Consider the following 27,925-nt stretch of genomic DNA (forward strand, 5'->3'; position numbering starts at 1 on the left):
AAGGAGAAAGAAGAGTTAGATCCATTCTTCATTAGTAAATATAAGGTGTCATGATTTATGATAATTACACTTTTATTAAACACAGAAAGACTATCATATCTGGAAATTTTCCATTAGACTAATTTTAGCCTCATCTATTGTCCTGAAAACTATTTCTAGCATTTGGAAAACTACGATTTAGATGTAATTTTTAAAACAACAATAATACATTCAAGATAACTCATTTCAAGGCTTGAAAAACCTATTTTTGAGTAAGGATCAAGCTGCTTACTTCAAAAAGTTAAAAGGAGAACTTAATTTTTTGCTAGTAACCTTTTCCCCTCAATTATTTGCCATCACAAAGACTTTTCAATATCCCACTCTTAAATAACTCAACTCACTTGGTGGCCAATCCCACTATCTTCATTCTTTCTTGATTACTAATTTTCCCAAATAAAAGATAGGAGCCCATAGCTAATCTCTGAGTATAAACTCTTTTTCAGTCACTCACCTTTCTCTTCATCTTCTATTCCTGCCAGCAGTGCATAGAATATGTGATAATTCCTCTCCCCGGGATTCTGTCTTACTACTCTATTCTGCAAAAAATAAAAGAAACAGATCCCTTAGATATTTTTTCTAATTAACATTGAGCGGCAATTTGGAGACACTTTTATAAAAGAACAAAAAATAATTTAAACAAGGCACTTACTTTTTCTAATAAATCTGCATTGATAAAAATAGTAAATCAAGGAACAAAACTAGTATTTACAGCCGTATATTTATCTGTAATTTATTATTTTTAAGTTTTCCTTCAACAATATCTCCCTCCTCACTCTGAAATTTGGATTTAATAAAAATTGGTTGCTTCAAAGAAATCCAATTACAAAGGTGATTTTCAATAAAAAACATATGGGCAATCAATAGAAAAGGAGATGAAATAGATCTAGTTTTACATCTCCATATTATTTGATGGTATGTTTTTAAAATTATGTAAATGGCCACAGACCTTTCCAAAGAAACATTCAATCCTCATTATATAAACAATATGAATATATATATATATATAAATGTTATATAAACAAGCAAAACATTTCATTTCTTTTACCTTAATAGGAAAAACAGTGAATTAAAGTGAAACCAGAGTAGAAAAGTATTCCTCTTTTCTCCAGGCCACCTTGGGCAATACATTTGCTGTTTTTACCAATGAGCAAACTCAAATAAGGAGGGAATTTAAAGAAGCAAAGGATACAATCTACAATTCTTCCTCCCTGAATGTTTCCCTTTTGGCAGATGTTCAGCTGAACAAACTTCCCAAAGCGACTGGAGTTGTTGTTGTAAACAGTTTTTGCATTGCCGAAAGCTTCCATGATTGGACTGTGAATAAAGTAACAAGGGCAAAAAGGTTTAATTAGGGATTTATACATAAACAATAAGATAACCAATTAGAAAAACACATATAAACCCAAGGAAAAAGCATGAGCAAATTAGTTTGATCTTTTCTTCTTTTTCCTTAAATTGACAGCTCATCATCTTCAACTTCAACAATATTTAATGAGCTACTACTCGGTGTTCTGGAAAGAATTTTACGACTGTTCTCAGGGAGTTTAAAATGTAATGGTAGAAACATCGATGGTTTAGAAGTGGGACGCCTGTTTAGGGCATCTGTTCTAATTAGATAGAGAATAATGACTGGGGTGCAGTGGGAGAGGACAGAAGGAAAGAAAAAGCCTCTTGGTGGAAGACCAGAATGTCCAAAGGACTTAATCCCCCAGTTTGAGTCTGGAGGACAGTTGGATTGTGCATTTGTTGAAAGTAATTGCAAAGTTGGGAAGAGGTATATAGGAAAGAAGCTGTAGCAACCTCCTTTTCTTAATTCTTCATTTCTTCAATTTAGGCATTGGCTATCCAATGGAGAGTGCCCAGAAGATTACCAGCAACAATATGATGTGGGCTCATTTGGCAAGGGGCTAAGAAAGCAACATAATTTGCAGGATTGGCAATGGAGCAAACAGATCCATTAGATTATAAATTCCTTATAGACAGTGATCCTATCTACCAGGTCTACTCTACTGTACTCTCTCATGGCCTGGGTGCTGGCACATAGTAAGCACTCAAATACCACTGATGGACCGACTGATAGATCCTCTAGACTTTCAAGTTCCCCTAAGAATCGATGTGAAAGATGAAAAGCTCCAGGTGGGTGAATAATTCTAAAGTATGTTTCTAACACAAGATAAATGCCTTCTATTGCAAATGGTAGAGGGTCCAACTGAGGTGATGATAACTTTAAATTTGTTTTACAACTCTAGAACATTAATTTTGGATGAAACAATAATCAAGGGGATGATTTTTTTTAAAACCTGCATATGAAGTAGGATAGAAAGGCTAATAAAAGATCTCACTGAACTTTGCCTTTGTTGTGAATTAAGGGCAACATTTTCTATTAGACTATGAAGATGGACAAATAAAAACTGAAAATATGCCACTTCAACTAACAAAATCCAACCATTTCATGCAGTTTATATCTAACTATTAAAAATTCAAAATTCTCTTTTGTCAGAGGGGTCAAATGGCATTAATTTCCAGCCATGGGGATACCTGCTCTCAAGAATGGCTTGCTCCACACAGGATATCTTCTCCTTCACTGACAATTCCAGTGAGTGTTGGCTGATGACTGATAAAAACTTGAGGATCAGCTTAGTGCTTTCTGTTTTTCCTGCTCCACTTTCACCACTAAAAGATAAAAGATATCAGCAGTGTCACTGAGGCCTCCCTTATCATGAAAACAATCCTTTGATGACCAGTCTTAAAATATGACTTTCAGAACAGTTCCATTAACACTACATATTACTTTAATAATATAATATATTAAGGCAGGATCATACACATTAGCTTCTGGATTGATCGGTCCATCACCTCGAAACAATTTTGGGTACATCACATCTTCACTGGGAGGGATGTGTTAGGGGAGAGGTTGCCAAAATGGCTGCTACAAAATGACCTTGAAGTGGGGTGAGGGGCGATTAGGGTGGGTAGGAAAGTAAGAATAGACAAGCAAGACAAAAAAAATATACTGTGACAGCATAATAAAGCAAATCTCAAGTGATGTCATACAGATATGGACAATTGAGTTAACGGTAAAGAAAGGCCATCCTGGTGTGTGGATTTTATAACAAAAATCCAAAACAAAAATGGTGCTACACACTATGAGTAGCAACTGGTACAGCATAGGGGACAGACACACACACACACACCTATATATATATATACATATATGTATGTATGTAGCCCCCCCAACCCTGCCAGAGAAGGGTTTTATTGGTGACATTTTGGTTTAGCTATAAAGATAAAATCTTAGTGCCTGCAATGTCATCTTTGAGCAACAGACAAAACACATTCACTCACACACATGCAAAATTGGTGCCACAAGAGAAACCACTAGATTAAGCATTATTGCTAAAATGTCAAACCATAATGAAAATAGCTACATTTTCCATTTCTTTGGCTGAAAATATCGAAGGAATAAAATCACTGGAAACTGCAAATCAGCATGATATGTTTTGCTAGCTAATGTACAAATTTAACTGAATTACTGAGCTGCATATAATGAACAAAATTAATATTGATTTTACCATATTTTGAAGGTCATGAAAATGTAGGAACATGAGTTGTTTGGGGGAAAATGTGCAGTTAACTAAAATAATTGTAACCTAGCTATGTTAACAACACCTATATCCAATTCAATTTTGTAGTTTTAAAATTTAAGAATGGCAGAAATGAACACACTAAAATAATATCAGATGAAATAAAAACAATGCCATGTTAATATGCTCATTTAGTGCAGAGCTTCTTAAATGTCATAAAGTAGTTTTATTCAACAGAAGATATACATGAACTAACATACATTTGCAGTGTTAAATCAGGTAACAGTCTTTGTAAAAAAATAAATAAATGCGATAACCAATCTTCCCTGGAGATGGTGTGCTGCATTTTAATTGACATAATACTTCTGCTAGACATCAGTACATGAATTTCATCAAGAGCCTTTGACAGATTATGAGTTCTCTAGAGGATGACATTTGAATAGATTTCAGTCATCACATCTTTTTTGTGGTGCAAATAGAAATGGAAGTACAATCACACCCCTTTTCACCCCTGAGCAATGTGATGTTTCCCTAGAATTTTTTTGGGGGGGAGGAGTCTTAAATTCCGGAATTACTGCTATAAGAGTGCATCGTTAGCAGGATGGCCTAGAGGAAAGAACATGGGCCTGAGAGTCAGAGGACTTGGCTTCTAATCCTAGCTCTGACATTTGCCTGCTGTGTGATCTTGGGCAAGTTGCTTAACTTCTCTGTGCCTCAGTTTCCTCATCTATTAAATGGGAATTAAATACCTGTTAGCCCTCCTCCTTACACTGTGAAACCCTGCATGGGACATGGACTGTGTCTAATCTGATTAATTTATATCTACCCCAGTGTTTAGGATGGGGTTTGACACATAGTAAGTGCTTCTCAAATACCATTAAAAAAGGCTGTGTGATGTGATAGACTAACGGATTCTCCCAAGCCACTGACATGGGTCAGCTCACACTGTGTCTAGGCATACTGTAGACCGATTGAATTTTCCATGGAAAGCAACAGGCCAGCTTCAGGCCTGTCACTTTCAATTCATTTCTGAAGCATACATGGACCTCCTGCGGAACTATAAGGTTGCTGAAATACACTGGGGGTAGAATATAATAGAAATGGCTTCTACCACATCAATTCCATTCTCTGAGGAGTTATAGTAATAATTTTTTTTATTAAGGGCTTACTGTGTGCAGAGCACTGTGTTAATCACTGGAAGAGATTACACAGGTGAGAACAATAATGGCCTTGTGGAAAGAGCATGGGCCTGGAATTCAGAGGACCTGGATTCTAATCCTGGCTCCGCGACTTATATGCTGTGTAACCTTGGACCACTCACTTAACTTCTCTGTGCCTCAGTTACCTCATCTGTAAAATGGGGATCAAGACTGTGAGCCCTATATGGGACTGGGACTGTGTCCACCCTGATTATCTTCTATCTGCCCCAGCACTCAGTTCAGTGCCCGGCACATAGTAAGCGCTTAAAGGATACCATAAAAAAATCGGTGCGAATTAGATATGGCCCTGCTGCTTCAGGAAAATTGGACTACCAGGGGAAGTCAGCATTAGCTGGGCATAAATCGTGACAGAAAATCTTAAGGGTACCGTTGAGGACAAGAAAGCAAATGCGTGCTAAGCCAAAAACAATCCCAGGAAGCCAAAGTTCTGGTTCAGAGAAGGCCGGATTATAAAGTAGAACTGTATTATCTTCAATTCCCTGGGTAAAATTAGCCAGAGAGCAGCCACAAAGTTCCATTCTACTTATCCTTAATCGGCTTTCACCATCTGTTCCCCACAGAACAGTTTAATAAGGCCAAGGTAGTTTGTGCTTTGAACTAGTGCAGTGATAGTAGGGAAGGTGGGGCCTCCTCATTCTGAGGCTCCTCACAGACAAAACTTCTTATCCATACAACTTCATCTTTGGGCTTTATTGTACCACCCTGATAGGAGCCAAACCCAATCTCACTTCCCCACAAACAAACTCAGCTTTACAAAATTACTCAAATACACAGATGAGTTCTGAAGTTAGACTACTAGCTACTAAGAGACTTAAAAATCCAATCCAGAGAAGGGTGCTTTATTTTTAACACCAAACAAAAAACTTCAGCCTGACAGCTGCTCTCTAAATTAATATTCTGGGGCTGGATGGCAATTTCCCAAGTGAATGATTATCTTATAGTTTGTTCACTATTTCAATCCTGGCATTTCCAAAATCTCCCCAGCAGTAGAACTAAAATACAATCAGAGATCCAAGTTTGCATGAATGATAAAGAGGGTGGTAACTGAAGAGGTCTGTTTTCATCCCATCATTATTTCTTCCAGCTGAGTCTTGCATGAGGGGACCTGAGCGTATAGTCTTTCCTTCTACTCCTGCCCCACTCCTTATAGCAAGGGCTGTCTCCTTGGTGGAACCGAGATCCCATTCTGTCCCCTTGTATTCCAGCCAAGGAATTCTTAAATGGCGGGATCACCTTACTCCAACCCTGTGCCTATGGGACTCCTCTTTCACTGTGAAATTTGCATTGATTACACTGATTGGAAACCACTTTTGTTTCCACTGCTGCCTAAAAAGTCATTTGGATCATTTCTTTGAGCTTAATCGGTATTGCATGCTCTTAACAATTTAACCACTTTTGCCAAGAATTTTCTACATGAAGCTTGTTATTGTTTATTTAGCTTCAGTGGAAACATAGGCTTCTGTCCTCACAGGTTATACAATCTAATGGCGATCTTCTTCTAAACAAGGAGGTGGAGGATATTTTCATAAACTTTCCAATCTTTTCTCTTGCCTGAATTGCACTGCATAAACAGCGAAAAAACTTACCCTGAGATCTTAATGGAACCAAAACAATTCTAAATTACTTCTTAAAGAAAATACCCTAAAATTTGTCTAATGAATGCTTTACACGTATATTGATTTTTTTTTTAAAAGCAATGAACATCAGCAAAAGGAAGCAGGGGCGAAAAATGCAGCTCCCACCAATCAATCAGGGAGCGATGATCCCTTTTAGCTCTATGGATTTACTTCTTTGTAGTGAAGACATCTAATAATATTCAAGGTTCATAGCTCATACTGAGAGATCTTATTGTTCAAGTACGGCCTTTAAAAAAAAATTTAGAATATGAACTACTCCTACGAAAGGATTATTTTTAGAGGTAAAAGTCAATCTCATCCACAAGAGGGCACTTCACACAATAAAATCCAAACAAAATACCATTGAAGTCTTGATCAAAGTGGTTTTGATCAAGCAAAACAGCATCCTTCCACTCTACCAAACACACACAGACACACACCAATTTCTGATTGAAAACACATAATGTAAAATTTATACTGGAAATACACCTTAGTTTTTGAAGCATAAATGACTGCTTTCAGCAGGACCTTTATCACCAAAGAGTAATGGGCTCACTCTCAATCATTTCTTTAGCCTTGCCTTTAGCAAACAATATCTTAATCCCACATATGAGTATACTGACCTTGTCCTCATTTGTCTTTTTGGGCACCAGTCTGCCTTCTAATAAAAACTGATAAATCACAAAGTCTGTGCTTATCAAAGATTTGTAACGGCTATTGAGTAAATACAATTAAACATTTTTATCCTTAAGAACAGAGAGATGGATTCTTAGGCATCTGCTCACTGTCAGTGCTGCTGAATTCTAGTGAGATCATCTAAAACTCATTCATTGGCTTTTGTTGTTAACAGATTGACAATTAAAGCTCCTTTGCATCAGGGGCACTGTTCACTAAACACAGGACTCAAGAGCCATATAGCAAATATTACAAAAAATGGCAACCCTCCTTTCCAAAGCTTCCAGACCTTGGTATTTCACACAAGTATTATACCAAATATTAAACATCACAAAGAGAATGCCTATGCCTGCACTTGATGAAAAAGGAGAAGTAGAAAGGGCTGATTAAAAGAAGTCAAGATAATTCATCTTATATGAACAAATCCTGAAAATCTTACTAAAACTGGTCCTGCAGGTGATGATGATGGACAAAACAGCCAGAAACCAGAATCGTCTATGACTAGTACTGTGTAGCATGGCAAGTTGATCAATATTGCATATTATTCTTTGCTGTAGCACTTATACGATCAATAGTCCTTATTCTGTCTACCGGTATGGCTTAAATCCAGGGAAGAGGAGCCTGGCTTTCAAAACAAATCTTTCAGCACAAGCCTGTCAAATGAGCAGAGACTAAGTTACTTGAGTATCTGTCCAAATAATATGAATAGAATCTAAAACTAATTTTTCACTTCAAAACAAGGTAGGGAAGAAAATATCTATATTGACTTAATTTCTGCATATATCAATAAGGAACTCTCCTTGGGTCAGAGGCCACTACCCTCAGGCTCTGGGAAGGATGCTCATGGTCTACTCCACTGCTCTGTACACAGTAAACACCCAACAAATATCACTGAATGATTAGTGTCTTGGTTAGAACTAGGATGCAACTTCCTGGTCAGCCACAATCTTGCAATATTATTCTTTAAAAAATAACAGCACTTGATGTCTCCATTTCACTACCTTATAAAACTCCCTGACAAGGCAATATTTGGTGACAACAAATCTATGCCTAGAAAGTGCTTTGCAATTCCTGAACAGAGGGTACTAAAGAATCTCTCTTGACTTTCTTATGACCGAGATCAATAATTGCTGCCAAAATCACCGGGAGGCAATTATGTGGCAGAGGGTGAACACCGGCTCTAGCTATGCTCAGTATTTCATTCTTGGAACTCTGCAAAGGATTAGCATGAAAGAACAAAGAGAGCATTAATGAACTCTTAGAGAGAAAATGATGTTCAACAATCAAAGAATAGGGTAAATTAATGACACTGGAATGAACAGCCACGGAGTTGTAGATTTTATCTTTCAAATACACCCATCAAAGGTCTTTCACCCAGGAGAGACAAAAATACCAGGCTGACCGAGTGGGAAAATATCACTGGAGAAAATAAGGTTGCTGAAAGGGAAGTAGGAAAGTTAATTCATAGGGCAACAGCAGTTGTTCAAATATTCTTTTCCATGCAAGTGCCACTGGATGTGTGTATACCCTAGGGTTTTTGTGTCTCCGCTGCTGAGTGGATTTGTGTGGGATTGCTGCATCACCACCTAGCTGCTGATTAATGGACTTGGGGGTCCTTTCCTATCTTCCTAGCCACCCTCCTCCCCACATCTTTGGATCATGTCCCATGCTGATTATTTTTTCCAAATGGAGTCTTTAAGATCATCTAGCAAATCTTGAATCAGTCAAGCTCTAGTCTTTTACCTGATGAGAACACACTGGTTGTCATGGCGTTTCCACAGGCAGCGGTAACATTCATTAGCAACAGCAAAGATATGAGGTGAAATCTCCCCCATGTGGTGCCGGCTGTATCTCTCCATGGTAGTTCGGTCATACAGCCCCGGAATGGTCTTGTAGGGGTTCACGGAAGCAACGATGGAGCCGATGTATGTCTGCAAAAAACACAAAGTGGGGGCGGGTAAGTGGAAAAGTAACTTCTAACCAGAGTATCTGTAACAGTTAACAGCTACGTTAACAATCTAAGGCCTTATTCTTGGAATATCATTCTCTTTTGCATAAAGTGGAAAGCAGATCAGTAAATACCTTTATCTGCAGAATAATTTGCGGCTTTAATGAAAACCCCTTGGCGCACTCTGTTGGCTAGCTAAAATGTTGTACAATCAACGCTGGATTTAGGCTAAAAACAAAATTTCTTTTCTTTCAAGTGTCTGAGCTCGCTCATTGGTGTTACTGAAAGTTAAATTTTTAATGGAAAATCCCTTTGGTACTCAATCTCAGATCACATAATCCAAATATTTCAAGAGGGTGCTTTTAAACTGTAAAGACAGCATGAGAGAGATTGTTTCAAATCAGATACATATATACGTATGTATATGTGCATATACATGTATATATACACACGTGTGTGTGTTGTGGGGGCGGGGAAGAGGGAGAGAGAGCAAGCTTGTGAATCTCCACTGAGAACCCCCCCAGAGACAAGGGCAACGTCTAACTTCCACCTGTGTATTCTTTCTCAGTACCAAGTACAATGCTCTGCAAACAATAAGAGCTTAATAAATATTATTACTACTACTATTACTCCAAGTCTAATGTAGCTTTAACAAAGGCACCTCTGTTCTGTAGCTTCATGTTTGCTTATTTCCCTACAACACTTGATCCAAGAAGTGTCAAAACTAAAAACAAGAAAACTTAAAAAAAAAAAAAGAAAAAAAAAGGAGGGTCCTTTAATAGCATAAAGAGCAGAGACTTGAAACTGCTTATCTTTCCAGGAACCTGAAATATTTAACATATTAACAGGCCCTACTTTGTTGCTAGGCAGGAAATGAACACTTGATTCCTTGAGGGAAACATTAAATCTCCAAACCTATGGGCACCCTCCATTTTACATACACGACCAACTTTATTAAAATCAATCATACTTACTGAGAACTTACAGTGTGCAGATCACTGTACTAAGCATTTCATAGAGTACAGTACTATGAAGATGGTAGACACGTTCCCTGCCCACAAGGAGCTTACAGTCTATAGAGGGATACAGACATTAAAATAAATCACAGATATGAACATAAATGCTGACGGCTCAGGGTGGGGTGAATAAAGGGCACAAATCCAAGTACAAAGATGACTTAGAGGGGACAAGGGTTAGGGGAAATGAAAGCTTAGTCGGGGAAGGCCTCTTGGAGGAGGTGTAATTTTAATATGGCTTTGAAGGAAAAGAGACGCGATCTGTCGGATATGAAAGGTGAGGGAGTTCCAGGCCAGAAGCAAGATACAGATGAGGGGCCGACAGTGAGACAGACGAGATTGAGATACAGTGAGTAGTTGGCATTAGAGGAGTGAAGTGAGCTTGCTTGGCTGTAGTAAGATAAGCTTCATACCTAAAGAGTTAATGAGCCTCCAATAAGAGAACTGTAATGTCTTGGGCACATTTGACCAAGCTTTTCACTTCCCATAATTCTTGCTTTTGCTTACCACCACTGTTAAACTTGGAACATATGGGCACCCTCAATTTCCAATATCTCAAGAATAAAGAGGGATTTACTCTACTGAGTCCCAGACTTATTTTATTAGGTGTTTTCCCTCATTTTAGCATAGTTGATTCAGAATATGAGTCTACACCTCATTGCAGAATGAGAAGTCATTGCACTGTGGCAAGTTTTCCGAGCCCAACAGAAACAAAAGAGAACTTTGTGCCCCCATGTCGGCTGTGTATTCTCTCCCAGCATTTAGTTCAATGCTCTGCAAACGTCAACTTGCTTCCCTATTGCTGTGGTACACACAGAATCTAAATTTTGGCCTGTCAAACTAATCTTCCCAAGGTGCAGCCCACGCCTCTCTAAATTACAAGATGAGGATTGAAAACTTAGACATTTTTCTGAAAACCTCCCTTTGGCACATCGGTTTGATGATATGTTGGGATGTCCAGCAATCACAACGTTGCTTTTGCCAAAGATCACATGCCCTGTAATTGTCCTTCTAAATGGACTCTTGGAAGTTTACATGCCCTGGACAAGTCCCCCTTCAAGACATTTCAAGAACCTTCAAGTATTGGTTTGCTTCATTTTGTGGTTGACAGGCCTCACATCATCATGAAACTGCACTCAAAAGGCTCCAGCTAATGGAAGAATCTTAACTAACACTTTACATTTACTGATCTTGAACATAAATATGTATTTACATTATGGACATAAGAATATACAATAATCCTTTCTGTATTTGAAAAAAGTAATTTGAACAAAAGTACCTTAATGAACAACCAGATCTTTATATTACTGCCAAAATTAAACATATATAACAAAAAGTGCTTTGGGAAGCAGCATCTAATGGAAAGTCTAGTGGGAGTCTAGTGGAAAGAACATGGGCCTCGGAGTCAGAGGACCCAGATTCTAATCCCAGCTCTACCATTTGCCTGCTCTGTGTGACCTTGGGCAAGGAACTTAACATTTCTGTGCCTAGTTTCCTCATTTGTAAAATGGGAATTAAATCTCAGTCCCTCCTACTTAGACTATGAATCTCATGTGGGACAGGGACTGTACCCCAGCATTTAATACAATGCTGGGAACATAGTAAGTGTCTAACAAATACCATAACTATTATTATCTATGGGAAAATCCAACAGGGAAGCTGGTGGCCTAAACAAGAGAATCGAAGAACAAAAGAATTTGTTACAGAGGAATCTACACATTACAGTTTTAGAAATTTTAAATCCACAGAGTAAAAGATAAATGAACTATCCCCAAAACACCAAAATGGCCATTAACTGTAGAAGTGATTTGTTTAAAAACTGCATTTTTCTCTTGTCGGGAGAGAAGTGAAAAAGGAATCTGAAGCTTTCTTAAAAATTCTCAGTGGGACCATTCATATTTCCTAACTTAGTCAACATGTAATTGTAAGGACCAAATATAAAATATATCCTTAGGGCCTTGGGTGAAGGGGGAAGTCAGTAATATTCATTCTTTAACAGAGGCAGAAGGAACACATCCAACCTGACATTCTACCAAAGAAGCAAAACCGAGAGTGAAATAAATCAAGAGAAAGAATGGAAGCAAAGAAGAAAGTAGACAGTCTCATTAGACCAAACTCACATTCAACCTCCCAAAAAGGTTTATATCTTGTGGTTTATACCTCGAGTTAAAAGCAAAAACTATGAAAGAAGAGCTAATACTTTCTTTGCAAAAAACAATTATTTGTTAGTATTATAAAGCATGAGCTGGAGAGGCTATTTCAAAGGAAAAGGTCTAGTCTGGCAGGGGACTGTGTCTGCTAATTATGCTGTATTGTACTACCCCAAGTGCTTAGTACAGTGCTCTGCACATAGTAAGTGCTTAATAAATACCATTGATTGACTGACTGGCAATCATTTGTGATTGTGTATGGTTAGCTTGAAATCTTCTCTCCAATCAATCCACAGTACTTACTGAGTACCTACTATGTGCAGAGCCCTGTACTAGTTACTTGAGAATACAATAGATGGCAACAAGATCCTGGCCCTCCAAAAGGCTAGCTTCTATAGAATACAAATATATCAACTAGTTGTCATAAGCTGGGAAGCCATACTGACTTGTAGAAAGAGAAAAGGGACTGGGAGTCAGACAACCTTCCAATCCTGGCTCTGCCACTAGTCTGCTGGGTGACCTTGAGCAAGTTATTTGACTTTTCTGTAACTCAGTTTCCTCATCAGTAAAGTAGGGATTCCATACCTGTTCTTCTCCCACTGAGGCTGTGAGCCCCATGTAAGAAAGGGACTGTTTCTGACCTGATTATCTTGTGCCCCAGACCTTAGTATAATGCTTGGCGAATAATAAACACCTAACAAATGCCACTATTATTATTATCTTAACTGAGTGTCTTACAATAAGCAATTTCCCATGCTTTATAAAAACTATACCTTTCATCCTTGCAACTTCCCCATGAGGTACCCCATTAAGCAGATTAAAAAACTCAGGCACAATGGACTCCTTGATTTAATTCATCAATGGTGTTTATTAGGAGCTCAATGTGTGCCGAGTACTGTACTAAGCTCTCGAAAGAGTATGATATAGTTGATAAACAATAATTCTTTTGCTCATCCCTAGAATAGTGCAATCCAGCTACGCAAAGTCTAAGATGTCAAGCAATTCACTTTGCTAGTGACACCCAATTTAAGCCCAATTAATCATATTTATTGAGTGCTTACTGTACTAAGCACTTGGGAGAGTGCAATATAAGAACTGGTAGACATGTCACCTGCCCACAAGGAGCTTACAGTCTAGAGGGGGAAGCAGACATTAAAATAGATTACAGACATGTACCTAAGTGCTGTGGGGCTGAGGGTGGGGTGAATAAAGGGAACAAAAAATAAATTGTGGTATTTGTTAAGCGCTTACTATGTGCAAAGCACTGAGCTGAGGGATACAAGGTGATCAGGTTGTCCCAGGTGGGGCTCTCAGTTTTTTAATCCCCATTTGACAGATGAGATAACAGGCACAGACAAGTTAAGTGACTTGCCCAAGGTCACACAGCTGACTAGCAGCAGAGCCAGGATTAGAACCTATGACCTCTGACTCCCAAGCCCGTGCTCTTTCCACTAAGCCACGCTACAAAACTCATGTGCAAGGATGACAAAGCAGTGTGGCTCAGTGGAAAGAGCCTGGGCTTAGGAGTCAGAGGTCATGGGTTCGACTCCTGGCTCTGCCACTTGTCAGCTGTGTGACTGTGGGCAAGTCACTTCACTTCTCTGTGCCTCAGTTACCTCATCTGTAAAATGAGGATTAACTGTGAGCCTCACGTGGGACAACCTGATTACCCTGTATCTCCCCAGCGCTTAGAACAGTGCTCTGCACAAAGTAAGCGCTTAACAAATACCAACAAAGAAGAAGTCCAAGGGGATGACATACATACAGTGAAGAAGCAATGAAAAAGAAAGGAAGACATAAAATGGAAGTAAAGGAATGAATTTATTAATGGTTGAACTGGAAATTTATTGACTGGAACCTTTTCAAGTTGTTAAATAACTCTACACGTATGAGAGTGGGTTACGTCCACATTGTAGGAAGCTAGAGGTGTAGGAAAGGAATGGACAGCCAAGTGGGGAGTTGAGATCGGCCTAGAAAGGCCGGGAGACCCAGGGAGGTCCAACATCTGTCTACCCTCACCCAGGACCCCTATCCCTGTCCAGAAGCCTTCCTCTTTTAGCAAGCAGCTATAGAAAATTGGAGGAACTTGAACAAAGAACGAGTCACAAGGGAAAAAAATAATCATGGAAATAGAGTACCTAATTCCTACTGTCAACTGATGATGTGGAAGCTCCTGCTTCAAGTCCATGTAAATGTTTGGTGAAGTTTAAAAATACGCACAGCCCAACATATGGTTACAATCATTTGCAGGCAGGGTAAGTCTTGTCTTTGAATATTAAAAAAAAATGTGAAAACCACATTTTGTTCCTCCTCCCCTCGCCTGGGCCATCTGCCAAGGTTGAGGCAACGATGTGACCACCCCCCCAACCTCCCTACCAGGGTTTCCAGCCCTTCCTCCTGAGTACTTGCAGCAATGACAGGCTGACTGCTGTTGGCACTTGCTTGGGAAAGGGAGGGAAAAGAGGAGGAAAATGGGATCCCACTGGGAACATTCAACTTGGAAAACCTCAGGGAGATGAAACCCAAGTCCAAAACAGTAAACCCTACTGTTAAGTCCACGCTGCCTTGACATTACAAGCATGCCCTCCGACCCCAAGAGAGAGCAGTTAGGATTCAACTGTCTTTGGACATCGAGCATCTTTTAAAACAAGACGCCGTGCAAACCGCTACTGCTATAAATGGTTTCTTTGGCCAGATTCTGGGGCCTAGATGTCTCGGGACCGAGGCTCAGGCATCCTTCCCGACAGGACATTCCATCACCGAAACTAGTAGCTGCTCTTGGCATTTTGCTGGAAGAGAAAACTCTTCAAAGACACGCACTCTTTAAAGCCAAAGTTAGCTACTTTATGCACCAGATTGTAATTTAGAAAAAGGCCAGACATATTAACCAAAATGTCTCCAATTCATGTAGGGATGTTCTGGATGTCCAATAATAATGTGTTTATAAACACCACTCATACATTCACATTCTTCTATACGTCCCCCCCTCTAAAAGTGTTTCCATGTGATGCTAATCTCTGCCCCTTCATTTGCTTGATTACACCAGCAATTTAACCAGCTTGACAGTCCCTCTGGAGCCAAGGCCAACACCATAATTGAAAAGGCCATTTGCATCTCTTACAGTGCTCCTAGTGATGTGGTTTGCGGTTATTTTCAAATGGGGGGGCCTTCCCTAAGGACATACTCAACTCTATTTGACCAAAGACTGAAAGTCTATATAATGTTTGCAGCCCTTTCTTTTTCCAAGGACAACCAATACAACAGCTCCAAACGTCAGTCCTTTCGGCTACAGTAAGTGTTTTCATTCCATGATCTGGATAGATCACAGTGAAAGAAATAGAGGATGTTCTTCCCTCAATTTGAATCTGTTCAGAACATATCACAAATCCACTAGCTGGTTGTGTGCAGGCACAAAGAATCTGTCAAGGCTCGATGTTACTATGCTCCTGAGCCTCACTGGATCACACCACACAGTTCTTTGCATTGTCCCATTTGGCATTATTTTATTCAATAAAATAACAATGAGTGGCAAGCAGGTTAAACATTCTGATTAAAGCTGGATATTTTATTAAGCGCTTTCTAAGAGCTATGGTTAAGTCATGTTGAGTGAGATCCTTGATGAGTAGAGGAATTTACTATCTGACAATAAGGAAATAATTGTGGTTACTTGGCAAATAATTATAAAAGCATCTTAGATGAAAGAAAAGAACATCAAAATTATACTAAGCTGATTTGCATGCACTCACATACACCAATTTTTTTAGAGTTACACCTTTAACTGCTTCACGGGACTGGTTACTTTTCATCATGATGGAAATAGTAATAATAAAAATTATACTACTAATAATAATTTTGCTATTTGTTAAGCACTTACTATGGGTCAAACACTGCATTAAGCACTGGAATGGATACAAGATAATCAGGTCGGGGTTAGTCACTGTACCACATGGGGATAAAATTGAGTAGGAAAGGAGAGCAGGTATTTAATCCCCATTTTACAGATGAGGACTCTGAGGTTCAGAGAAGTTAAATGATTTGCCCAAAATCAGAGAGTAAGCAAGTGGCAAAGTCAGTGGAACCCAGTTCTCTGTGACTTTCAGGCCCGTGTTCTTTCCACTAGGTTAGGTTGATTAATTCTATTCCCAGGGTATTAGACAGCTTATCTGTTAGGCATTGTTCCTTCCTCTGACAGCAAGAGATTTAAGTTTTAAGCTGCATATTATTGACCACTTGTGGCTTATTACTCTAATTGCTTCTTCATTTTTTGTACACCTGGAAATTAACGGTGCATTTTCTGATTAACAGCAACTTTTGGGGCCAAAGATTTGCCCATTCAGTAACATATTATCCAAGTCAAGTAAATATGCAGCTTTACATTTAACAATCATGTTTACAGAAAAGGTTATTGTGAATTTTCATCAGCATGCATCTTTCCTGATACTCTTGAAAATATGCATTAAAATACAGACCCAAAATACTAGATATCAGCAAATACTTGCCATACCTTATATATAGTCAACATATTTCTACATCTTTTAAACAAATATCTGTCACCCTTTCTGAACATATGGAATACGTTTTCCCTTAAAGGAACTTAGCAGCGACTCAACAAGCCAAAGAACTATAGCAAGATTACAGAGCAGAGTCTCCATAACATAGTCTGACTGAAAACATTTGGCAAACATTTAGGTGAATCTGGCAACACTTACTTTTTCTACAGTATTTCACAAAGACAAATAAATATATGATTTTTCTCACTGAGAAAACTGGACAGTAAAGGAAAGAATACAGTGTTACCACTTTTCCTTAGTAAAGTTACAGGAAAGACCATCTGAGCCTATGTGAATTTACAGGAACATTTTAGGTTTCTTTCAACAGGGGTCCCTAGACTACCTACGTGTTACTTAGAGCATGTTACTTAGAGCACCTGCAAAGTGGGTCCTTTCAAAAATCTAAATAATAGTCATGACAGATAGAAATAGCACCCTTCAATTACTAAATCGGCAATATTGAGTGCAGCTGGTGTCTACTGGGTGACCTTGGGAAAGTCACAACTTTTCTGTGCCTTAGTTACTTCATCTGGAAAATGGGGAGTAAAGGTGTTGGACATGGATGGTGTCCAACCTGACTTATCCTGTACCTGCCCTGGCACTTAGCACAGTGTTTGGCACAGAGTATATACTTAAAAAATAGCACTTAAAAAAAAATCATGCATGATCCCTATGCCCAAGGAACTTACAAACTAGTGGGCCCAAACTATTACTAATAGAAGCCTATGACTAAATTAATTTTTATTATTTGGGAATGTAACTTATTACAGTGTTGAATGTAAATATTAAATGTTCAAAGCCTTACTGAAGGCATATCTCCTCTAAGAGGACTTCCCTGACTAAACCCTCATTTCCTTTTCTCCCACACCCTTTTGCATACCTTGATTTGCTCCATTTATTCACCACCCACCTCCACCCACGCCAGCCCCACAGGACTTATGTACACATCCATAATTTATTTATACTGTCTGTCTCCTCCTTAGACTGTAAGCTCACTGGGGGGAGGGAATGTATCAGTTACATTGCTACACTCTACTCTCCTAAGCACTTAGTACAGTGCTCTGCACACAGTAAGTGCTCAAGAAATACAGTTAATTCACTGAGTGGATGCTGACTTTATACATTCAATTTTAAGTTAAAAAAAAAAAGCTTGATATCTTAAACAAAAAGAATGTTCAAAAATTATACCTGGAGTCCAATTTTCAAAGTGCCTGGAGTTATTCCCTGTGATCATTTGTTTGTCTGACCACTTGGGACAAAGATTTCATAACAGATGGTAGTGCTACCTTGGCAAACACTGGGTACAGAAGATGAGTGTGTGTATATGGTGAAGAAGGAGAGGATGCCAGATCAGTGAAATGGCTTCTTGAGGAGCAGTGGGGGACTGGAAGAGGGGACAGAGAAGAGGTGTATGCGATTTGGGGAACAGGTGTACTTCAGATGAAAGCCTGAATCCAGAGGAACAGTTACAAAAAATGGTTGGAAACTCCTTAATCCCTGAATTACTGCAATGTAGACACCAGTTTTGAAAGGTCAAAACTCCACCTAGATGTCACTGTACAGGTTGACAAACTCATCTATTTATTCTGCAATTTATGTTGTAATCTATTTCAATCAAAACCGATTGTCCCAATTTCTTAATATCATGGAGTTAAAGTGACAAATTCATCCCCCAAAATAACTTGCATCCACAGTGCTCATGTACAGAACAGAATGAAACCACAAGCCTACAAAAAACCCCCACAATTTATTCTAGGTAATCTCAGTCTAATTAGACTCAGAGAAACTGAAGACACAAATCATATTGCAGCAGTTACCTTACAGGCCAGTTATATTTTTAGGAATATTAGCAACCTATTTTTAAAATGTCCTGAAAGTTTTCCCTGGGGAAAAAAAAGACTGGTTTTCCTAAACCTTGGCCTCTAATGTAGTATTTTAAATGCAACTTACATAAATTTGATTTTTCTGATACCGCTGGAATAAATTGTGCATTATGGAACCCTCGTGGAGATCGATCAGCGTAGCCATGTCTTCTACACCCTCTTCATTTGTCGGATGCATGGCTGTTACCTTTTGGTGCGTGATTGTACTCTGTTTATAAGTAAATACCTAGAGAGGAAAGAATACACACATTTAAGTTCATCATTCTTAAATACATGGAAAATCCAAAGTTAATTATAAAGTAGTATGAGAAGTTACTTGAAGTTACTTTGACTAATACAAGTTGGTTCTCCTATAACAGGGATGTGGTGTTTGACAAATCCTGCAATAAGGAAAAGACTAGCTGAAATACTCGTTCTGGGTTGGCTGTCTGGTGCATATCCTTATTTTTTTTTCCTGACACTCCACTATGTTCTATCCAGACACACAACTGATGTCAGAAGAACGTTCCATATATGTGTTGTGCTTTTTCCAAAATGTGTACTGAAAACCATTTGAACAGAAATGATTGTAGAAACTGATCACAGATCCTACAAAAAGTTCCTATTTATCACACACACGTTCTCTCTCTATAAATATGCATTGCTAGAAAGGTAAGTTTCACTAGAAAGAGGCAGATAAAGGAACTTTTTTTATAATCCTAAAGAACAGTTATGGTTTTACATAAAGATTTTTAAAAGGATACTCAGATGGTGAAAATTTTAGCATGTACATGACTGTGGATGGTAAGTCCAATGCATGACTGACAATCCCTTATGCATCATGTGCAAGCCGAGATTTGCTGTATTTGTTAGCCAAAGAGCCTGGTATGGGTCTTTTGTTTCTCTCCCTTATTGGCTATTCATTCATTTTTCATGATGCAAACTATTAGAAACATACAAAGGTACCTTTTTGGGCAGAAAAGAATATTTTGTTCTAACTGCTATCAAAACCGTTCTCAGAGGTACCAGCATAGATGCCTAAATTTTGGTAAAAGGAAATTTACCAAAATTGGTGACAAACGAACAACACATCCATTAGCAGCCCCATCACTCTGCCGTTGTTGGATAAAGAAACAAATGGTTTGATTTCTCGGTGGGTCATGTACTTTCCACACCACACCAGATGATTGATTTCCACATGCTGGAATGAAAATACTAAAAATATAGCTATGTTCATAATGTTGAGTGCATGCAACTGTCATAAAAATATTTTAAGAAGTTCTTGGAATAGGTTCACCAAATCTGGCTAGTAAAGTTTCATGAGTTCTGGTGTCAAAACAACTGCAGATTTTAGTCCGAACACAAGCAAATAATTAAATGATTTAGTTTTCTGAGGGTTTTTTTGTTGTTGTTTTTGTTGTTTATTTTTTGGTTTTCAATTTCACAGCATTGGCAGCTAGCCACTGTGGGAACGCCTTCCACAATAAAAAGGAGTCCTACTATTATAGTTATTTTAAACATATATAACTATTTGGCAAACCACGAAAATGGTAATCTAAGATTTCAGAAGTCCAACACTTGGAAAATGTGGAAATTTAAATAACATGGAACATGCAGAAGTCTTCTCCAATCCTCTGAAAAATATTGATAAAACTTTCTCTGATTAAGAATTATAAAAATCGGCTAACCATTTTTAAACCCTAAGGTACCATGAACTGCAAGTCACAGAATGATAAGATAAGGTTACATAGCTCCACTAGGGAAAAGAAAGCTGCCAACACAATGATTTTCAATAGACATACTCTGCAACCAGTTTTTGCTGAACCTTTAGCTCTAGAAATCCTACTGCAAGATGGGATTTTCGCCTCTCCAAGGTGAAGGGAGCACTTTCTTTAGATTCATAAAGATAGGGTGAGCTGGCCCCTTTCAAGGGGACCCTCAAATGGGGATACTTGTCATAGGCTCACCATATGTCATGACTGTTGCCAAATAACTAAAGACTGCATCCACGCCGGTCACTGTGAAAGTATGGCCGGGGTTGGTGGGGTGGTCCAGCCCTGTGCTCTATCCACTACACCATACTGCTACTAAGAACTGTGTAGGTCCCGACTTATACAAAGAGTGCAATTCAAGGTATAAGGACACCACCTCAGTAATAAAAATGCCTTCTTGGAATGGGCCCTCTTTTCTCACTTTGGGCGGTTTAAGTTATTTCAAGTGATCATGGATGCCACCTCCAACCCTCTGACCCCTTTTCCTTTGGCACAATCCAGAAGTATCCAGCTCATTGGTGCTCAGCTCTATGCTCTGCCATCTCCACGTGAGGACAATTAAAAGGCAAAGAGTGCTCAATGGCTTCTCAGAAGAGCTAAATTTTAATCCAGCTTAATTCTCAACTGTTTCACCTTGACCTAAATTAATCTTTTGATCCCTCTGTTTCCAAATGTCTTGATAATATGTACCAGCCTCACCAAAATCTTTCTACACTAAATGAAATCATGCTTTGAAATAGCTTGATGCCATATTGGAAAATCCTAAAAAATTCACAAGATTGTCATTACCACCAACTATCAATACTGTTTTTCACTTACTGTACTAAGTCTTGGGGAGAGCAACAGAGAATCGAGACTCACAAACCCTGCCTGGAAGTACCTTAATTGTGGTATCTGTTACAAGCTTACAATGTGCCAGGTACTGTACTAAGCACAGGGCAGTTACAAATTTATCAGGTTGGACACAGTCCCTGTCCCACATGGGACTCACAGTCTGAATCCCCATTTTATAGATGAAGTAACTGAAGCAAATAAGAGAACTGACTTGCCCAAGGTCACAAGGCAGCCAAGCGGTGGAGCCAGAATTAGAACCCATGACCATCTGACTCCCAGGCTTGTGCTCTATCCACTACACCATGCTGCTTCTCTAACTGACTAGGGTATGAGAGGTGAGGAATGTTAGAGGAGACAGACAGACAGAAATTATAGTGGGAGCTGGAGGAAGTTCAGGAAAATAACCAGTCCGCATGCGTTTCTGAAGGTGGGCCCCAGACTGATCATATACCCACTACTCTAACAGAACCCTAAATGTTTTCTGAGACAACGTATGTTGTCATGAAATACTCCCTTTGTGCCCAGAATGTATGTTGCAAAGATGCCTCAACCTTTGCCTCAGTCCAGACTACTTGGTCTTCAGAAAATAATCAGTAAAAGCACTATCATGGAGTACAAGGTTATGTGTGCATTAAAATATCCTCGAATGCCTGGTCTCCATTTTTAGATTTACACCACAGAATTTTTTTTTAATAGACACAACTCATGGTTAGTATATGCTTACAGTAATCATTTCCCTATTTAAAACTTATTAGATCATAAAATCTTGCCGACAAGCCCACCTGGATAACAGAAAGACCTTTGGCTCCAATTACGAACTGAGGAATGCAATGTTTCAGGGAGGTTAAAAAAAAAAAAGTCTAAAATGTTCAGTGGTCCTTCAAAGATGCAAGGACAAAGATCAAATGGTTTGGAATGTTCTCGGGCTGTTCAAAACAAATGGAATTGAAATACTTAACATTTGGATGGTAAAATGTGCCCCAAATTCTGAATGTTTTTATGTATCAACCCAGGATAATAAAATTGGAAAAGCTGAATTTAGGCATCCCTAAAGGTTTGTTAGTAACTGCAACATGGTCATTTGATTCTTGCCACTTTCTTTGCTCCACTCAGTTACTCATATACACAATCTGACTTTCCAAGTCCCTGTCCCTACACTTGTTTTTATCACATCTGTGATGATTAGATTCATAAATTAGATTCCTTACTAAACCAAACTATTACCTTTCAAAAAATATTTCTTCCCTTTAGAGTGTAAATTTTGAGTAATTGGAGACAGCATATTGTATACATTTTCCAAAATAAAAACATGTATCAAGTGAGAAAAGATTTGGCAGTAGGTTAGGCAAGTTTCTTTAATTGATTCTTTTCCCACCACTTGCTCCAGAAACATAAAGGAAGTGGACAGTGCAAGTAGGGGATTGTTAATCACCAAATCCCACAACACCAGGAAAATGCAAAACCTACTGAAATTTTAAGATGTTTGGTTCAAAGACACCAAAGGGGTCACTTAAAACATGTGCAATTCATTATCCAGGAATCTGAGGGAGCCAAAAATATCAATACATTCAAGAGGAGTTTGGATAAAATTGTGGATGGAAGGTTCATATTGGATTACTAGTAAATTAGTACACCTCTCTTCCAAACATCCCAACATTCCAAACATTCTTCAGTGGGTTTTTCTACCTCTAGATTCCTCCTCAAATTACTTTTCTTGACAGGCCCTCCCAATTTCACTCCCTGGATCTTCCTAATCACCTTTAAACTCTTAAATCCCCAAATCCAACCCCACCTTGCCATTTGGCTTTTTCAGGCCACCCCTACAATTATAATCATAATTATGGTATTTGTTCAGTGCTTTACCATGTGTCCAGCACCGTTCTGAGCACTAGAGTAAAAACAAGTTTATCAGGTTGGATACAGTTCCTATTCCACACAGGCTCAGAGACTAGGTAGGAGGGAGAATGGGTATTTAATCCCCACTTTACAGATGAGGAAACTGAGGCACAGAGGAATTAAGTAACTTGCTCAAGGTCATACAGCAAGCAATTGGCAGAACCAGGATTAGAATCCAGGTCCTCTGACTCCCAGGCCCATACTCTTTCCACTCAAGCATGCTGCTTCTCAACGTCCTAGCCATATTGCCTCCACTACAAGGTGAACCAGTTACTGGAATGCCGACTAAGACAGACTTATTGTGGTAAGCGAGATGCAAAGAGAAAGCCAGACAGGTGAAACAGAGTTGGAAAAGCAGCTTGCAAATAACCACTAAATCAAAAGAGAAGCAGGCTGGGATAACAATCACAAAGTAAAAAGGCACACTCAAGGAGGAAGAGGAAGTGAAGGAATTCTTTAGTCTGGTGTGTACATAGAAAGATGGCAGTGAGAGTCCCAGACCCAAACTGGTTTCGATAGCAGACAGGGCAGAGTCTCTGAGTCAAGTTGTGATGTCTGTTCAGGATGTTTTGGTCCATATTTTTAAGTCAGATGAAAACAAAGCCCCAAGAGCTTATGGCATCCACACAAGAGCGCTAAAGGAAATCAGAAGAGCAGCTGGGGGGTCCTTTGTTGAATAACCCTCTTGTGCCTTGGTATGTTCCTCTATCTGTTCTGCAGGTCATAGGGATTATATGTGTGATTTGCAAGTATTTGAAAGTGGGAAGTCAATCAAATTTACTGAGCGCTCACTGTGTGCAGAGCACTGTACTAAGCACTTGGGAGAGTATAATATGACAGAGTTGGTAGACATATTCCCTGCCCACAATGAGCTCACAGTCTAGACAGGGAAAAAGACTTTAATCTAAACATATAAATTACAGATATGAGCATAAGTACTATGGAAAGGATGAATATAGGGAGCAAATCAGGGTGACATAAAAGGAGTGGGAGCAGAGGAAGTGTGGGCTTAGTCAGGGAAGGCCTGCTAGAGGAGATGGGCCTTCAGTGAGGCTTTGAAGGTGGGGAGAACAATTGGCGGTTGGATATGGAGAGGGAGGGCGTTCCAGGCCAGAGGAATGATGTGGGCGAGACGTCAGAGGTGAGACAGAAAAACTCAAGTCCCGATGACACAACAGGTGCCTACGTCTTATAATGATGGGTAGAGCTACTTTTATTTAAACAACGATTTTGAAGGTGGCACCACTGGGGAACCAGCACTGTGCAAGAGTTTTGTGCTTAGCTGTTGGGGGTGAAGTGGTAGGTGAGGGAATCAATAGTATTTACTGAGCACACCCTGTGTGCAGAGTACTGTACTAAGTGCATGGGACAGTATGATAGACCTAGTTGTCATAATTCCTGCCCTCAAGGGCCCTACAATATAACAACAATATTTGTGACTTATTAAGTGTTTACTATGTCCAAAGCATTGTATTAAGTACTGGGGCAAATCACATCAATCATAGTCTCTGCCCTAAAGGGATTCACCATCTAAGGGTGAATGAGGTATGAGGTAACTGAGGCACAGAGAAGTTAAGTGACTTGCCCAAAGTGACACAATAGGCAAATGGTGAGGGCAAAATTTGAACCTAGACTGCCCAACTTCCAGTTCTGTAGGCTGTCCACCAGAACATACTGCTTCTCATCAAGTGGAACTCACGTTACAGGGAGGTACTCTTGTATGGAGGAAAACTATCCATACAGATTTTCTTTTCCCCAAAGCGTAAACTATAGTCTTTGTTTGCAAAGACATAGCAAGCTCAGTAATTATTTACAAAGCTAAATTTAGGTTTTCTTATATTCTTTTTTCCCCACAAAACCACCCAAAGGTCCAAAGAATCCAAACAAAAGCTACAAAATTAAACATTCCTCAACAACTCAATGATCTGTTCACATCAACCTAAATATTGTGATGCTCAGATCAAATACGAAGCACACAGAAGCACAGTGAGAATGTGTTCAAATACTGTTGACTGACATAGTAAAAGGAAAATAAGTGACATTTGCCAACACCAATACATTTGGAAAATGCCTGAAGGTTTTGTTCTTTTTTAAACACATTAGCCTAAATCATTTTTTTCACACATATATCAAAAGGGGGATTTCAGAGATTCATGGTCAGCAGGAAGTACCAGACATAAACCATTGCAGATAGTAGCTGCCTCTCATTTTTATAAATCTCCACATAAAATCACTAATACTATTTGCATTAATAATCCATTTTAAACTTATTGCTGCCTCCACTCAAAATTAAATTCTGAGATTTCTTTAAGTCTTCACTACCCTCATGAAATGAATAATCTTATTTTTTTTTTACTTTTAGTTAGCTGTTCTCCATAAATTGAAAATGGAATTAAAGAACAAGAGTCACTCGATGAGAAATACAGTATAGCAGGATATACTACATTTTTTCCGTTTATATTTTTTTTCTTTAAGCCACAGACACATGCAATAATATCATAAATTTTGCTTGGTACAGTTCCAAACATGACATAATTAACAAGGAACAGAAGCTTGCTAAGCTTAGGTTGGGTGTGATATCAAATTGTTGAACCCCACTAAAGCATTTCAAGTCAGAGATTTCTCAATTTCTCTTACTATTCCTTAAGAAAATAATGTCTCTGTTTGGGAATTTATAGTATCTATGGAATAGAGCACTGCTCGATTGACTGAGAATCATTTCCTTTAAGCTGTAAACAACATTTTGCATAGGAATTAACCGAATGTAAATAGTTTGCTTGTCTTTCCATTCCCAGGAGAATGGCAATAGACTCTTGATCCTCTTCCCAAAAGTTAGACACCCAGGGAAAATTTTTGTTGTTTTTTGGATTTATTTTTTTTGGCCAGGGCCTGGGGGACTTTTCTTGGGTTGTTTTGGGCGCGGGGGGGGGAAGTGCACCAACTAGGTTTCTGAGTCTAAAGTGGCCCATTCTCTAACTGGACACAACACAAGAGCATTCAGTTGTGCAAACTGGCATTAACTCCTATCTATAATTGTTTTTACTGTCTGCCACCCACAGAATTTTAAACTCCTAGAGGGCAGGGCTCACGCCTACTATTTCTATTTACACTTTCCTAAAAGCTTTAATGACCCTGCAAGGAAACAACATCCCAAGTGGGCTGTGAGCTCCATGTGGGCCAGGGACTATGTCTGACTTGATTTTCTTTTATCTACCCTAGTACTCAGTAGAGTGCTTGGCAATCAATCCTATTTATCGAGCGATTACTGTGTGCAGAGCTCTGTACTAAACACTTGGGAGAGTACAATATAACAGAGTTGGTAGCCACATTCCCTGCCGCGTTCCTTCCTAACTGGAGGGCAGCTTACATATTTAGCACTAATTACCATAGAATTATTATTATTATCAGGTTATACAAAACCTCAGTTAAATCTAGCACTTACCTAGGCTCAGCATTTGATTGTTTCATTATTCATTTCAATTACTCCATTTTAAAATACTTCTTATGTCTTCTCTCATGCTACAGTGTAAGCTCTTTGCAGTCAGGAAACAGATCACTTCTTTGTTTTCTATGTCCTATATATTTGGTATAGCTCATCACAGCCAGTGGGTCTAAGTGCTGTTGAAATGCTGTGAGTGGCACAGCATGGTCTAGGGGAAAGAGCATAGATCTGGGAGTCGGAGGATCTGGCTTCTAATCCTAGCTCCGTCACTTGCTAGCTGAGTGACCTTGGCTGATTCACTTCATTTCTCTGTGCCTCAGTTTCTTCATCTGTGATATAGTGATTCAAAATCTGTTCTCACTCCCCCTTGGACAGGGAGTCTGATTAACTTGTACTTACTCCAGCGTTTAGAACAGTGCTAGTAAGCACTTAGCAAATACTGTAGTTAAAACTACTGAAAGTCACAGAGGTACATGGTCTTGCTGAAACACTGATTCTTGCTCCTTATGATTCACTATTAGATGGTGACTGGGGAACGGACCAGAAATCAGAAAGGGGAGAGAAAGAGGAAAAAAGCCAAAAAATGTGGATCTCATCCTGTCATACTCCTGAACGAGTAAAGGAGACCTGGCCATCCGTCTGGCCTGAGTCACTATATCAGAAAACAAGGGGCTCCTTGCGACTAATTCAGCATTTCAGAACCTTTACATAGCCGGAGCTGAGGAATTATCCGTGCTAAGGGACCTGGAGGCTAGTGTCCCACTGGCCCAAGGCAAAGCTAGCTTTGTGGGACCGTGAATTAGGTCACTTGTTTCAAAACATGGTTTAGTTTGAGCTCCAGGACCATTTTGTAGCTTTGGATTTTTCTTCCCAGGTTGTGAATGGAAGCATTGTTAATGTCAATATAAAACACAAGTTAACACTTTATTAAAGGTTCTCGGTACCCAGAATTGAAGCAAACAGCTTAAGTTGCTTAGTGTAATGAAACGTGGTAGTTATGGAAAAGAAAACCAAAGTGTATTTGACTAATGTATCTTTTTGCCTTTTGTGTTTCTTTTTAAGTTTCAGAAAACTGAATAAATGAGTTGATGTGAATATCCATGTGAAAATGACACATGGCAAAAAGTATGTTTGAAAAATCCCCACTCCTGGCCCCACTTTAATGTGGGGGTGGGAAGCATCCAAGGGCTGATATCACAGGCAACTAAATCATCTTTCGGTAGTCAGTGGTCTGACTCCTGGGTCCTCCCAGCAACAATCCTCACTAAAACAAAGTCCACTGCTGAGATTTCAAAATCCTATCGGCTCAAGCCAAAAAAGA

General features: G+C 39.1%; 1 protein-coding gene across 1 annotated transcript in view; it reads right to left on the minus strand.

The window, feature by feature from the left end:
- MYO10 (myosin X) overlaps nt 1–27,925 on the minus strand; it is a 170,288-nt gene that overhangs the window by 70,603 nt on the left and 71,760 nt on the right. Inside the window, exons 3-8 of the mRNA XM_007655516.4 lie at nt 18,749–18,907; nt 8,878–9,065; nt 2,578–2,712; nt 1,229–1,353; nt 689–702; nt 491–575 (exon numbers count right to left, since the gene is read on the minus strand). Coding sequence (XP_007653706.1) covers nt 491–575; nt 689–702; nt 1,229–1,353; nt 2,578–2,712; nt 8,878–9,065; nt 18,749–18,907 — 706 coding nt within the window. The remainder of the gene's footprint in view (nt 1–490; nt 576–688; nt 703–1,228; nt 1,354–2,577; nt 2,713–8,877; nt 9,066–18,748; nt 18,908–27,925) is intronic.

Source organism: Ornithorhynchus anatinus, chromosome X3 (genome assembly GCF_004115215.2).
Source record: "Ornithorhynchus anatinus isolate Pmale09 chromosome X3, mOrnAna1.pri.v4, whole genome shotgun sequence".
NCBI classification, from domain to species: Eukaryota; Metazoa; Chordata; class Mammalia; order Monotremata; family Ornithorhynchidae; genus Ornithorhynchus; species Ornithorhynchus anatinus.